Source organism: Sus scrofa, chromosome 18, assembly GCF_000003025.6.
Source record: "Sus scrofa isolate TJ Tabasco breed Duroc chromosome 18, Sscrofa11.1, whole genome shotgun sequence".
In the NCBI taxonomy this organism is placed as follows: domain Eukaryota; kingdom Metazoa; phylum Chordata; class Mammalia; order Artiodactyla; family Suidae; genus Sus; species Sus scrofa.
The window spans coordinates 15,786,267-15,802,739 of NC_010460.4; the positions used below are offsets into that span (position 1 = coordinate 15,786,267).

The 16,473-nt window shown below is 40.2% G+C and overlaps 1 protein-coding gene across 2 annotated transcripts in view; it reads right to left on the minus strand.

Annotated features, from left to right (window-relative positions):
• Nucleotides 1–16,473, minus strand: part of EXOC4 (exocyst complex component 4) — an 801,583-nt gene that overhangs the window by 681,115 nt on the left and 103,995 nt on the right. For both annotated transcript variants that reach the window (XM_021078821.1, XM_021078822.1), the window contains exon 7: nucleotides 4,549–4,723. In XM_021078821.1, coding sequence (XP_020934480.1) covers nucleotides 4,549–4,723 — 175 coding nt within the window. The remainder of the gene's footprint in view (nucleotides 1–4,548; nucleotides 4,724–16,473) is intronic.

A 16,473-nucleotide genomic window follows, 5' to 3' on the forward strand; every position in this document is an offset into this window, starting at 1 on the left:
TTAATTAATTTAGGATATTAGTTTTAGTCAAATATCAGCATCAAAAACTTAAGTATTTTTATTAAGTCAAAACTTACAACTTTTAAAGTACTATAATGAGCATCCTAGCACATTCAAAAGTTCAGTTCAAAAGTTATTTTTAACTAACCTCATGACAATAGATTACATCATCTGTAACATACTTACTAGGGCTTCATGTATTCAAGTTTTAAGTGCCATAAGAACTATGAAACAAATAATTCCATTTGATATTATATATTCTAATAGTGTCTGATATATTTGCATAATACAAAATATCTTTATTAGTATTTCATGGTACATCTCTTTCCGTTCATATACTTTTAATCTACCTCTATCTTTATATTTAAAGCATAACTTTTAAACCCAAAATGAGGAACTTGTATTAAAAGATGGGGCTATAGATGGAGTGTATTCTTCAAAATGGCACTGTTACAGTAAAAGGTAAAGAAAGGCCATGGACCTGTTTGAACTTAAAGGAAACTAAAGAGACATGAAAAGCAGATGCAGTATCTAATGCTAGACTGAATTCTCTACTGAAAGGGCAAAAAAATAAAAATAAAAATAAAAACCTGTTTTAAAGAATATATTGGGTCCATTAACAAAGCTAGAATAGAGACAACAGATTAGATAATAGAGAAAAACACACAGAAGAATATATATACATAGAAGAAACAATTTGTAAAGTACAAAACCATTGAATATGAATAAAGAGGTATACAGGTACCATCTGTACCATCCTTACAACCTTTTTAAAAGTTTGAAATTATTTTCAAATTAACAAATAAAACAAAATGCATCTCTTGTAAACAGCATGGCTGGGTCTTTAAAAAAAATTTGACAAATGCTGCCCTTTCACTGAATTATCTAGTTCATTTACATTTAATGTAATTATTTATATGGTTGGTATAATTCTAACATCTTGTTTTTTTTTCCAGTCTTCCTATCTTTTCTGTGTTTTCTTTCTTTGTTCTTCTTTCTTCCTTTCCTGCTCTCTTTTGAATTAAATATTTATTCGCTATTCAGTTTTATCCCCTTTACTTGCTTTTTTATAAGCTAGACATCTATTTTACAATTTCATGTTTGCTCTCGGGATTAAAATATGCATCCTTAACTTACCACGGTTGACCGTGAACAGTGTTATCTCTTCACGTATGAGAAACTTAGAGCAGCAGAGTTTCATTTACTCTACTCCCAACTTTTATGCAATGATCATATTTTATTTCTAAACATATTATAAAACCCATATACATTATCATTGGTTTTGCTTTAAACAAGAATTAAGAAATGAAGAAAATGTTATTTTATTTTTACCCACATATTTACCACTTCTGGCCTTCTTTACATCTTCCTGTAGATGAGTTACCATCTGGTATTATTTTCCTTCAGCTTGAAAATCTTTCTACAACATTTCTGCAAGTGCAGGTCCCATGACAACAAATTCTTTCAGCTTTAGATAATGTGAAAATGTCTCTATGTCACCTTCATTTCAAATGATTTTTTTCAGCGAATATAAACTTTTAGACTGACAATTTTTCTATTTTCCAGCACTTTCAAGATGACATACATTGATTTCTGGCTGGTATTGTTTCTGATGAAATGTTAAGTGAAAATTTTTATCACTGATTCCCTGTAGGCAATACGTCTTTTTTCCTCTGGCTAAGGGTTTTTTCTTTGGTTTTTCAGCAACCCAACAATCATCTGTCTAGGTATGGTTTTCTTTGTGTTAATCTTCCTTGGGATTTGTTGAGCTTCTTGGATCTCTGGATTTACATTTTTCATCACATTTAGAAAATTTTGGTCATTGTTTCTTCCAAAATTAACTGCCCCAACCTCTTTCTCTTCTCTTCATCTGTACTTGCAAACACACAAATGCTAGACAGCCTGATATTGCCTCACAGGACATTATGGCTTTGTTCATTTTTCTCTTCACTCTATTTTCTCCCTGTATTTTAGACTGGATTGGGTTTTTTTGTTGTCTTTCGTTTTCTGTTTTTTTGGGGGGGTCTTTTTGTTTTTTGGGGGTTTTTTGTTGTTGTTGTTTTTTTTTTTTTTTTTTTTTTTTGCTTTTTAGGGCCGCACCTGCAGCACATGGAAGTTCCCAGGCTAGGGACTGAATCAGAGCTGCAGCTGCTGGCCCATGCCACAGCCACACCATATCCAAGCCACATTTGTGACCTATATCACAGCTCATGGCAACATCAGATCCTTAATCCACTGAGCAAAGCCAGCAACTGAACCTGCATCCTCATGGATCCTGGTCGGATTCATTAACCACTGAGCCACGAAGGGAACTCATGGATTGGTGCTGATCAATTTTTCTTCAAGTTTTCGGACCCTTTCTTCTACAGCGTGCAATCTGCTGTGAAATCCATCTGGTAAAATTTCCATTTCAGACACTAATTTTTATCAGCCTTTTAAAATTCCCAGTTGAGTCACATTTTTCTGCTTTTTTTGTTAATATAGTAATTGTATCCTGGACAGTGGATGCTTCATTATTGAGAATATGGTTCTTACTTTAGAGTAAATTCTGTTCTGGCAGGCAGTTAACTTATAAGTGGATGAGTCTGATACTGTGGAAATTTGGTTTGAGCTTAATTATGTGAGATCTACAGTATCCCTTATTCTATGCCTATGACAGCCCAATTTCTAAAACATAACCTTTCTGAGGTCACAACTGAAAGCACAGGCTGTTCACCAAATTCTCCCCACAGTGGCTGGTCTAAATTCCAATGTTTTCAATCATTTGGCAATTTCTGCCATTTCCATTCATCTCACACAGTCCAACTGTGGCTATTTTCTGCCATGACTTGGGAGTACGTGAAGCTTCATATTTAACCAAAGGCTTGATGGCACTCTTTTCAAGGTTCTTAGGCTCTTTCTCTGTGCAGTCCCCTCTTCTCCAGTATCCTAACCCACAAATTGCAGCTGCCTCCATATCCCTGAACCCTGATCTCTGCTTCATCTGCTCAGAGAATCTGCTGATGTCCTTTCACTTTCCTATGCCATAGTTTGAAAAGTGTTCCCCAGGAAAAAACCTTGGATGAATGTGAAACTGACCTCATGTATTCTCTTCTCTCAACTGCCATGGACAGAACCATAAGTCCCTAACTACTCATAAAGTAGCTTTAACATCTATTATATTATTTCAAACTTAAACATGTTAACCTGAAAAATGCATGTTTCCATGACAGATTAGCAAACCAAGATATAAAATGTTAAATAATCAGTTTCTAAGCAACAAAAATATTTTACTCAATTCACCAATATTCATCAAGCACCTACTATGGGCACATGGTAATTGACAGAGCATCAAAACAAACTCAGGGAATACAGTTGCAACATACATTCTTTCTCTGAACCCTCAATAAAGCAAACTGACTACAGTCAAAAAACTGTCTAATGAATGAATAACAGGGAATCAATCAATCAAACAACTGCATGCCTGTACTCTCAAAAATGACTACAATTTACATTCATGATTTATTTTTTCCTGCAAAGGCTCCTTTTTGCCATGCAAATAATTCCATTTCTACAGTTACATTTTTCAATTCCCTATATATACTTAATTTTATTTCTATTAGTAGATAGTGTCTAACCAAATCACTTCTATTTAGCTATGTCAAATTTGTTTCAGCCAATTCCTAATCATATTTCTAATTTTCATCTGGCCAAATCAAATATATTCTCCTGGCACATGGAAAGAAAATATAATAACATTTCTAAATACCATCTCTGCAGTATCATAGCAAACAGTACTATCATGTCTCCAATCTTCAACAAATCAATCAAAATGATACATTTAACCTTACAGGTTATTTCATCTCTTAAAAATAAGCTCTTGAACTGTCTTTTACCCCAATATATTCAAGAGTTGACTATAAGAAAATTGTCATAAAATTAAGCTACATGTTTATAAAATAATGTTTAAGAACATTTTAATATTGATTACATAGACATATGACTTACTCTAGTGAAGTCAAGTACATTACAACAGAAAGCCAGATAGTATAGATCCTTGATTGCTACACTTTGAGAATCTTCTAATTTTAAAATCTGGCCAAGGAGTTCTCATTGAAGCTCAGCAGTAATGAACCCGACTACTATCCATGAGGATGCAGGTTCCATCCCTGGCCCCGCTCAGTGGGTTAAGGATCTGGCGTTGCCATGAACTATGGCATAGGTGACAGACGTGGCTTGGATCTGGCATTGCTGTGGCTGTGGTATAGGTTGGCAGCTGCAGCTGATTCAATCTCTAGCCTGGAAACTTCCATATGTTGTGGGTGTGGCCCTAAAAAGACCCAAAGGGGGAAAAAAAAAAAAAAAAGGCCAAAAAAAGCTTTTTTAAAAGGTCTTTGGAAGACGATAGACGTCCATAACATCAGCAAGCATCACCTTGAAATGGAAACATTATATTCTCATTCTATTTAGGATTAAGGGACTATTTTAGGTGGCTGATTTTTTTTTTTTTTTTTATGTTCTTCCTTGTTACTCTGAATCAAGAGAGCACCTTTTGTAAAAGGACCTTACCTGCAGAACATCTTGGATCTTCACCCACACGTCTGCCATGTCATACAATTTGACATCTTCCTGCTGCGTCAGTGGAGTCACAACAGTGTCTTGCAGGTATCCCAGGACTACAGAGTGTGCAGTGGCAACAGCATTGAACTTGTCAAACAGCAACTCCAGCAGTTCTAGAAGTAACCTAGTGAAAAAAACAAACATTTATACACACACACACAAACGACACTGGCCTGTAAGAAAAACATCTAACTAAAGTGAAGTACCACACTACTGTGTAAACAGCACCTTAAATTTCAACAGATTTCATTTCAAATGGCTGACTGATTTACACGACTTTTGAAAATTTATCTAAGCCTCAAGTTTCCGCTGCTGTAAAATAGACATGGTAAAGTAAGTCAGAAAGTGCTACAGGATGACGCATATATGGGGAATCTAAAAAATTATAATACAAATGAATCTACATACAAAACAGAGCAAGACTCAAACACATAGAAAACAAACTTATCACCAAAGGGGAAGGGGGGGCACAGATAAATTGCAAATATGGGATTAACAAACTACATAACAGATAAGCAGTAAGAATTTACTGTATAGCACAGAGAAATACATTGAGTATACTGTGATAACTTATAACGGAAAATAATCTGGAAGAAATATATATAACCAAATCACTTTGCTCTATGCCTGAAACTAAGCTAATATTGTAAATCAACTATACTTCATTGTGCTTTTTTTCTTTTTCAGCCACCCCCATGCCATATGGAAGTTCCCGGGCCAGGGATCGAATCCAAGCCAAAGCTGCAACCTACGCCACAGCCGCATCAATGTCAGATCCTTAACCCACTGTGCCAGGCCTGGGATTGAACCCATGCCTCCACAGATACAAGCCAGGTCATTAACCCACTGTGCCACAGCATTACCTCCTATATTTCAATTTTTTTTATTGGACATGGTGTTGAAATTTTAAAGATAATTGTAAAGTCCCTAAAACAGTAGTAGCAGCTGTTCCTTTTTAATAGAATTCAGTGACCACTATACTTGAATTCATACAGGCAGTTTTCACAAGGAATTCAGGCAATTTTTCAGACAACAGTTCAAATGCTACACAGAATATGCTATTCTCTAGCAATAAATTGGACACTTTGGTAAGGATGCTAATCCTTTTAGTCATGGAAAGTTGCGCTTACTACCATTGAAATGTATGGCCTAACTTGTCTGAAAAAAACTACACAACCGCCAAGCAATCTGACTTTCACCACAGGGAGCAGCTTAGGCATCAGCATTATCTCATTTTTCATTGTGAGAGATGCTGGATACATATTATTACATCAATTTTATATACTCAAAGACACAAAATGAGGTTGCAAAGCAGCTAAGCCAAGAACAAAAGTTGATTTCCATGTCAGTGCATTGAGCCACCTACCACCCACTACAGTTCTGCATGTAGAAAGATATTCAGAGATGGCCCAGAGCTTTATGTCATGGATGCAAAATAATTCCTCGGAGCCTTATAGCATCACTAATCACCCACATGTGCAATCACCCTTTCCTCCTCTGAACTTGTACTTAAAACCCAGTTTTGAACTTATGGTATGTGGCTCCCATCTCTGACTCAATCAACATGGGTCACATTTATTTATGCATAGACATTTTATCTCTCCTTCTCCATTATTAGTCTTTTTTAGATCAGGCAGTGCTTTATACACCTCTACATACTTAGCAGCACTCAGAACAGTAACCAGCAAATATCTGCTAAATGAATTTAATGCATATACCATGAACGAGTATAAGCAATTTTGGACTGTGGCCTTTGATGTGTAATATGTGGTTCTTAGTTCATAGTTCCTAAGTAGACTTATAAAGCAACCTGGAAAGCAGAAAAGGAAAGAGAAGAGCTTGTCAACGGTGTCAATTAACAAGATTTTATTACCATAAATAAGAGGCTATAACTATAATCCCATCAAAACGTATAGCATATTATCTAATCCTATGGCTTCTTTACTGCCCAATTACTATAATTAATGTGCCAATGTGACAGCCAATAACTATCTTATGATAAGACCCTAATACTTATTTGACATTTTAATTTAGAAAAGACAGAATAAAAATTTATGTATTACTCCTAGTCCAGAAAATATATATATAAGCTAGAAATAACACATCATATTTGTAAATAGGAGCTTTGTAAATCTACCTTTGAATGATGATTTCTTTAAATCTTTTAAAGGTCAATTCATATTTATACTTAAATTTACCTAAAACAATTCTTCATTTTCATGTATGTCATATAAGAACTACGTCTCAGCAGAGAGAGGTACAGAGAGGAAGTTAGGTGCATCTAAGATATACCTAACTTAACAACTGAAACAGTTAATTCAGTGTGGCTAAATAATCTCTATGAGACTGGTATCTGGCATACAGAGAAAACACTCGATTAAGTTAAGGTTAAATCAACAGAGTACCAAAAAAAATTAATTTACTTTTATGAAGTGTCAAAATATGGTCTTATTTTTCTTATTTTGCCATCCACCACTGAAAAAAAAAAAAAATTATGGCCTACGGATTGATATTTGGGAATCACAGGCTTACAAACTCAGCATAAATCTTTATTTGAAAAAGTAGAACCTTAAGATGCTCAACATCTTAGTCCAGTTATAATGTCCCTCCTTGACAAAATTAAAACTTAGTAATTTTATGCTGTACCTTTGCTTTTTGTGGTCGTAAGTTTTGCTTTTTGTGGTCGTACCTGTGGCACATGGCAATTCCTGGGCTAAGGGTCGGAAAGAGCTGCAGCTGCTGGTCTACACCACAGCCACACCAGATCAGAGATGTCTGAGGCCTACACCACAGCTCGCGGCAATGCCTGAGCCGTACCCACTGCATGAGGCCAGGAGTTGAACCCGCATCCTCACGGACTCTATGTCAGGTTTGTAACACTCTGAGCCACAATGGGAACTCCTATACCCCAGCATTTGTTGACATCATATTGATCCATGACATTCAGAAGCATGTGGCTCGCTGGTGCCCAACTTCCCAGTGGCATGAAGTTCTAGGCACGGGCCTCTAAACCAGCTACGAAACAGAAAACAATGGAAAAGAAGTGTTCCTCTGAATGAAGGGGCTGCTGTCAGGTTCTCTCTAGGGCCACCCAGACTCCAGGACTACACACACCCTGGCTGCCACTCAAGGCCAAGAGCAACTCAGCAACCAGGGCAGAAGGGGCCTCAGGAGAACTGAGGTGTAAAATGAGGCCCATGGCATCTTAATATTATGGAAACGACAATCCCCGGATAAAATGCTGACACATGGCCACATTCTGTCCCTCCTGGAGGATCAAGCCCAAGACAGACACATCGTAGTGTGACCATCACAGGCCCTCGACAGGCTACACAGGGAAGGAAGAAGGGAAGAAGCCAGACCAGAAGTGGAGAAGTTCTACTTGCGCTTTGCCTACTTTCAAACATCCGCCTGCTGAAGAGAGGGAGGCTCCCCACTGCCTCACCACAGCACAATCACAGCAATAGTAATAAAACCCACGGCTCAGACAACAAAATTTCTCCATGTCAGGCTGCAAGTGATACCACCAAGAAGGTGAAAAGACAACCCAAGAAATGGGAGGAAATATTTGCAGAGAATTTATGTGATAAAGGGTTTATACCTAGAATGCCTAAAGATTTTCTTACACCTAGTAAAAAAAAAAAGACACCCGAATTTTTAAATGGTCAAAGAATTTGAATATACTTTTCTCCAAAGAAGATACACAGATGACCAAGAAGCAAACAGAAGATGCTCAACATCTTAGTCTTCAGAGAAATGCAAACCAAAACCAGGAGCTACCACTGCAACCCACCTGGATGGACATACTCAAAAAGATGGGCAATAAACAGTGCTGGTGAGGACGCTGGAAAATTAGAATGTTCCGACAGCACTGATGGGAAGGTAACATGGTACAGCTGCCTTTGGAAAACACTCTGGCAGTTGCTCAAACATTAAACGGCGACCATACAGACCCAATAATCTCACTCCTACGTTTATATCCAAGAGAAAGAAAAACATATATGGACACAAGAACTTGTACACAGCAGTATTCATTATAGTAAAATATTGAAACAGTACAAGAATAATAATAGAGTAAAACCAGAAAAGTAGAAATGATCCAAATGACCATCAACTGACAAACGGACCCCCCCAAAAAAAGGTGTATTCATAAAACACAGTATTATTTGGCTTTAAAAGGCTGACATGTGCTACACCGTGAATCTTGACAACATTATGCTAAGTGAAAAAAGTCACAGAAGACAACGTACTGTGATTCCATTTACATATAATATCCAGAATAGGCCAATTATCCAGATGAAAATATGTTAGTAGTCACTTAGGCAGGTAGGATTTGACCACTGAAGCCTGTGGGGCTTGTTTTGGGGGGAAGGGGGACAAAATGTTCTGGAACCACAAAGCAGTGATGGTTGCACAACCCTGTGAATAAAAAACACTGTTTCAAGGGGCGAAGTGTGCAGCATGTGAATTATATAAACGTTTTTTAAAAAATAAGCAGCTCTGGCTTTGAGTGAGGACAGTGAGGGGCCCAACACCTCCCTTGTGATGAAGAGAAAACATAAAGAAGAGTGAAAAAGGAAAACTGATGTCTCAGAAAGTGAAGTATTAAGAAAGCTGACTCCTTCAGCATCTTACTACCAGGAGGATATTAGGTTTTTTTTTTCTTTTGGTTCACGTAGGTTTTTTGTTTGTTTTTCCTTCTTGTAAGATTCGCCTTCTTTCCCAGCAGTGATCATTCTTAACTCTTTAATTATGAAACAATCTCTCAACTTCACCAAGTGTCTCCATCTGCGAAACCAGAGTATTCATAAATACCTGTTCCAGAAGCCTCATGCAACGACTGGATGGATCCCATTTGAAAATGGAAAGAACTAGTTGAGGCAATGGTACCATGTTAAACAGAGAGAAGGGGTCAGGATCCCTTTATCCAGCTTTCTGGCTTGAGCAGCTCTGAATATAAAGATCACCCTTCCTGAGAGAAAGGTGGGGATGGAGAAAATTACAGGAAAAACAAAAATCATTGAGGGAGAGACGCTGGGTTGAGATCTGAACTGTGAAGTTTAAGGTGCTATGTTATAGTACTTGGGTATGCAAGTCTGGAGCTCAGGAGTGACCCTGATATTGGAAATTTACAAAGCGATAAATATTTGAGAGGATGTGATTACTCAGAGATAATACGCAGAAGCTAAGGGAAAAAAAAAAAAAAAAAAGCTAGCCAGGTCCAGAGCCAACACTCCCGAAACAGCAGCATTGACAAGATGGTTAGGAAGTAACGAGGGAGGAAGAAGGAAGACGGGAGGAAAGTCGCAGAAGACAGAGGAGAAGAGAATAGCGACAGAGTCAAGGCTACACAGTGGTCAGGTGAGGTAATGCCAGAAATGTACAGCTCACAGGTTCCGGTGACCCGAAAGCAGGAGGGGTTTCAGGGGAGCCCTGGAAGCTGAACTTGGCAGTGAACGGCTAATAGGGGGAAAGAATCCAAGTCAAAGACACACTTTGCAAAGGCCCACCATGCCTCTGCAGCATAGACCCTCCTAAAAAAGAAAAAGGAAAAAGCAAGATGACTCCCGATGCAGCCAAGAATCCAAGAACTCAGGAATCACTCACATCAACAGGACGTAAACTGCACGAGTCTGGCCCAATTTACAGCTACCAGCAACAAGCTGAAATACGCTGTTAATGTTCATATACACTCGCCAACTGCCCACACGACATTAAATTGAGAAAACAAGTGTTTGCCTTTATCTGCAGACACACTTAGGGTAACCCACACCCACAAAGCCCCACAAAAGTCATCCCCACCCACTACTCCCCCCCAAAGTATTAGCTAAATCAAAGAAGAAATAAAACATGACATTGCAGCTAGCTCAGCTGCTTAAACCCGGGTAGGCTCAAGGTTTTCACCACTGATCTAAAAGACTAAGGAGCAGGCAGAATGACTAAATGACTAGTCATTTCTTAAACTGAATTGAATACGAAAAGGCCTTGGATAGGAATAAGCCTCAGAACCACAAAGATTAAAATTTCAGTTAATTGCCATTTCTACCCTTCAGAAAAAAATCACACAAACACACAGACACACAGATTATTTCCAGAATCATAAAATAGGAATGCAGTAATGCCACATCACAGTTGGCCAAAGAAAATTTCAATCCAGGGAAGGCCATGTGCTATAAATGACGATATAAAGGCCTGGCACTAGAAAGCCGGACTCGGCGCCAGCTCTCTGCGGAACAGCCACGGGACTTTCAACACATCATCGAGTTGTTCCAGATCTCAATCTCCTCAAACACAAATTTCCCCAATTAGAATTTCCTAATCACAGACTGTGAGAATTAAACCCAATATTTTACTAAAAAAACAAACTCGCAACCACAGCAAATTGCTTCCTGTATCTTTTTTGCAGGGTCATACCCTCGGCATGCGGAAGTGTACAGGCCAGGGATCAAACCCATGCCACAGCGGCCACCCCAGCCACTGCAGTGACAAGGCCAGCTCCTTAACCCACTGTGCTTCCTGTAGCTCTAACATTACCATCGGGGTGGGGGGGACACTCCAGATGTCCCCATGGCCCAGCTGCCTCTCTGTCCTCCCAGCTTGGTTAGTAAGGACCTGATTATTGTCCATAAGACTGGCCAGGAGTTCCCGTCGTGGCTCACTGGTTAACGAATCCGACTAGGAACCATGAGGTTGCGGGTTCGATCCCTGGCCTTGCTCAGTGGGTTAAGGATCTGGCCTTGCCATGAGCTGTGGTGTAGGTCGCAGATGCGGCTTGGATCCCACATTTCTGTGGCTCTGGCGTAGGCTGGCAGCTATGGCTCCGATTCGACCCCTAGCCTGGGAACCTCCATATGCTGCAAGAGCAGCCCAAGAAATGGTAAAAAGACAAAAAAAAAAAAAAAAAAAAAAAAAAAGACTGACCAGTATCATTCCAACAAAACTCTCTTTAATTAAGGTAGTCAGAGGTGGTTCTGTCACTTATAACTCAAAGAGGCCACATTCGAAGAATAAGGGCAAGTTTCTTCATCTCTCTTTGATTCCATAACCCCCGCCAACCAAAGAGATCATTGCAATGGACTGAGAGAGGTGACAAGAGAGCAACATGCATGGCCTCCTGGGCCGGACAGTGAAGAGCACAGTCCCCGTGTGTGGTAGTTATATAACCAGACCTCTCCCGCAACACACGGCCAATGCCCAAAATGGAGAGCCTGGTCAAGCTGCGTGGGTGCCTGAGTACAAGAGGCAAAGAATCAGCAACTGAGCTTGGCTGTATCAGGAAAGTAGCATTAGAGCCACCACCCTGGGGTCCTCTGCGTGGGGCTGGCAAGTCAAGCTGTTATGGCGGAAGAGATCCCTACAAAGGTAAGGCTGGAGTGAGAAGATGGTGACAATGACAAGGACCACGACAAAGACCTCTACGTCATCACAACCACACTGATGACAACAGGCCAGGTGTGTGTGAAGGGCACACTGAGTCCTCAGGACTCGCCTCCGAGGAGGGCCCTATTTCTATCCCCACATTATCAACAAGAAAACTAAAGCTCAGAGATGAAGAAATAACAAAGGCCTCAGTCTTGGAGAAGGTTTCTTTTAAGGGGTGTTAGAAAAAAGCAAAGAAAGTAATTTAAGAAAAGGGGCCGAAGAGTGATCAATACCATACAATGCTGGGGCATCCGCGGCTGGAAAGAGTCAGTGCAACTGTCCACACTGCCTCTGCGTTCTCACTGCAAACCGGTTCTTAATCCTGGCCCTTGAGTAAGATGATTCTCCTCCAAGTCTCAAATCATCATCTGCCCCATCGACAGACCCTCTTCAGTCCTTATGCAAACAGAGGCAGCGTTTGTTTCTACTGGCCGCTTGCTCTTCCTTGAAACACTGCCTCCCACTGGCTCCAACCCTACACTCTTCTGCTCTCCTTCTACCTCCCTAGTTGCTCCTTCTCAGGAACCTCTTCCTCTGCCTGCTGTCAACTCTTCTCAATCCTCATACGCTGCCTGGGCAGCTTCCCTCACCACCATGTCTTCAGTCACCCACCCACGAATGACGCCCAAGCATGTCTTGTGGCCAGAGGGCTCTCCTGAGCTGAGACCTCAAACCCAATACAGCTACAATGAAACTCATCCTCCTCCCAAACCTCCTTCTCCGCTTACCTATGTCCGTGATCGCTACCACTCGCCTCGGCAAATCACCCTCCCCTCCCCTCTTCCTCAAATCCAATCAATTACCAACTTGCTGGAGTTCTCTTGGGGCACAGCAGGCTAAGGATCAGGAGTTGTCACTGCAGTGGCTTGCGTCGCTGCTGAGGTGCAGTGCCAACCCCTGGGCCCAGGGAACTTCCACATGCGATGGGTGCAGAAAAAAAAAAAGAAAAAAAAAGGAAAAAAACCTTCTTTTATTTCTGCCCCTTTACCACCTCTCCTATGGGCCTACTTCAGTCCACTGCCACTGTTACTTGGCCAACCCAGGCCTTATCTCTTCCCTGGATTATTCAAACAGCCCTTATAGGAATCTCTCTTCCCCCAGTCCTTGCCTCTCCTTGTCTAGACTGTCAACTCAATGAGGGTAAGAAGTGCGTCTGATTTATCGCTGTATTCCAGTATTTGTCATAACAGTCAGCCTATGACAGGCAATAAATGAGTATTTGTTGAACAAAAGAATGCAAAAATGAGCTCCAGCAGGAGGGACAGATAGAGGCCTGATTACAGATAACAAGTGGTGAGGAAATATGTATTAAAGATTATAATCTCCTGGTTTTAGAAACTCACAACAAAAATATTTCATACAAAACTCTCCTCTCAAGAAGACAGCCTCATCAAGCTAAACGTAAGAACCACAAGAAATACAGTTACAGGTGAAAGGTATATGCATACCTTGAATAATACTATAATAAAATCTATTTTGTATTTTTGAAAAAGAAAAGGATCAAGATACACAAAGTATTTGTTTGTTAAACACACTTCCAATTACCTGGCAGGTTTAACAACAGCCTTCTTACAGACACAAGCAAAACGTTACCTATTCTCCCAGATATTCTACTAACTTCCACAGCCGTCCCTATGCATCTGGTCTTGGAGCCCCCGCATGGAAAAAGGCAGAGGATGAGGAGGAAGCAAAGGTTAAGAATAGTCACAGTTGGAGTTCCCGTCGTGGCGCAGTGGTTAACGAATCCGACTAGGAACCATGAGGTTGCGGGTTCGGTCCCTGCCCTTGCTCAGTGGGTTAACGATCCGGCGTTGCCGTGAGCTGTGGTGTAGGTTGCAGACGCCGCTCGGATCCCGCGTTGCTGTGGCTCTGGCGTAGGCCGGTGGCTACAGCTCTGATTCGACCCCTAGCCTGGGAACCTCCATATGCCGCGGGAGCGGCCCAAGAAATAGCAACAATAACAACAACAACAACAAGACAAAAGACAAAAAAAAAAAAAAAAAAAGAATAGTCACAGTTGCACAAGGCAAGCAAAGTCTATGGTATAAAGCTCTATCATCAAGCTGTGAAAAATGTTCAATATTTAAGGTGAGATCCGACTCTCTGAATCTAAATTTAACATCCAGGGAACCTTGAATTAGTCATTTGGCTGGAAAACCCATGTTCACAGCCAAGAAGCTGCCTTACTTGGTCACGAAGCAAAGACACACACAAGGTAGAAAATCAGTTTTGCTCCACTACTTATTTGCTGAGACCTTAATATCAGGTGGTACATTTTCCCCACTGCCAGACAAAGGCAATAACCAGAGGATATTTATTTCCCTACCTCTATGCTCTAAAGGATCAAAAAACACTAAACTCAAAGCTTAGGTTTTATGTGAAAAATTAAGAGAAACTGATCATTAATTATTTCATATCAAAATGGTCTTAAGTTTTATATGCCTGTCTCTCACGTACACATTTTCATAACGAGCCTGGCTGAGCCAGTATTTTTCATTTCAAACAGGACATTTAATCTTCAAGGTTATCTAATACCTACTTCTAAAGGATGGAGATTGGTTTCACCACTTATTAATAACAGTCTTCGTGTGAAAAGAAGTTACTATTTGAGGAGTGCTGACTAATTCTCCATCTGCACTATGAAAAGAATAGGAAAAAAACTATTAGCAATATAGAATGAAACACAGTAAAAATAAAAAGAACTGGATTCTGGTTCTAGTAATTTCCTTCCTGTGTCACTTCCCGACCTGTCAATCAGACTCTCATGCTGTTTCTGAATTCTCAGTAGATGACCTCGGATGAACTTCTAACATGCAACACATTAGTGCCCGAAATTAGAAAACAAACCCAGGCCCTCTATTTCTTTATCAATGTCATTCTTTCAAAAGCCTTTCCCGGGATAGTCTCTTGAACAAAAAAATGATGGGAAAACTGGATAGTCCCATGCAAAAGAATGAAACTGGACCACTATCTTGCATCATATACAGAAGTCGACTTGAACATAGACCTGAAACCATATGACTCTTACATGATGCTAAAAGCCCTGGCATCAGTCTTGGCAGTGATTCTTTGGATTTGACACCAAAAGTAAAAATAAGCAAGTAGAACCACATCAAATTAAAAGCTTCTGCACAGCAAAGGAAATCAAGATAAAAGGCGACCTACAGAATGAGGGAGAAAAGTATCTGCAGATCCTATAACCCATAAGGGGTTAATATGCAAAATATATGAAGAACTCACACAACTCAGTATCACCAAACACAATCAGACTAAAAAATGGTCAGAGAAACTGATTAAGACATTTTCCCAAAAATATACGAATGGCCAAAAGGTCAACAAAATGTTGCTCAACATCTCTAATCATCAGGAAGATGCAAGTCAACACCACAAGGAGATCGAGCATCACAAAAGCAGTAAGAGCACCGGGGAGGTTGTGGGGGAAAAAGGATCCTTTGTGCATTGTTCGCTGGGAAGGCGAACTGATGCAGCCACCGTGAAAAACAGCATGGAGGTTCTTCAAGAAATTAAAACGGGAACTACCATAGGATCACCGGGAAAGAATCCACTTGTAATGAATTCTTTTCTTTACAAAAAAGAAATGGCACAGGTGTTAGCTAATGCTATGGCGGTAATCATATTGCAGTACTTGATTCGACACACTCCAACACCTTAAACTTACACAGTGTTATCACGGCCTTGATCCAACACGAACGATTATACCGAAATAACGTCACCAATAACATAAAATGTACATTTTATCAATCATTCCCTTAGCTGGCCCAATCTCTAATTTGAACCTGCATTCCATTTCTGGGTATATACCCAAAAGAAATGAAAACAGAATCCCAAAGAAATACCCGCATTCCTATGCTGCATTACGCATAAGAGCCAAGATACATACACAACCCAAGTGCCCATCAGTGAATGAACAAACATCCATTCCCACATACACACCATGAAACAGCATTCAGGCATGAGAAAGAAGGACATCCTGCCATTTGTGACAACGGGACAGACCTTGAGGGCTACAGTGAAATGAGTCAGGCAGACAGAGTAAGACAGATGCTCTATGTTCTCACAAGTGGAAGCTCAAATAGCCATAGTCGAAGGAACAGAGACTAGAGTGTTGGCTGCCAGGGGTGAAGGAAAAGCACAAACTTCCAGGTAGAGGCTAAGTAAGATCTGAGGAGCTGAGGTCAAGCATGGTCATTACGTACTGTATTACATACCTGAAAGTTGCTACGGAGTCCACCTTTACAGTGATCACCACAAAACAGAAAGCGTAATTACCCCCAGTGACACAGGTGTTAGCTAATATTACGGTGTCATCATTTTGTAATATTTGTATATCAAAGCAACACACTGTAACACCTTAAACTTACACGGTGTTCTGGGTCAATTATATCTCACTAAGGCCAGAGGGAAGGAAAGCCGTTCTCATCATAGTGTGAC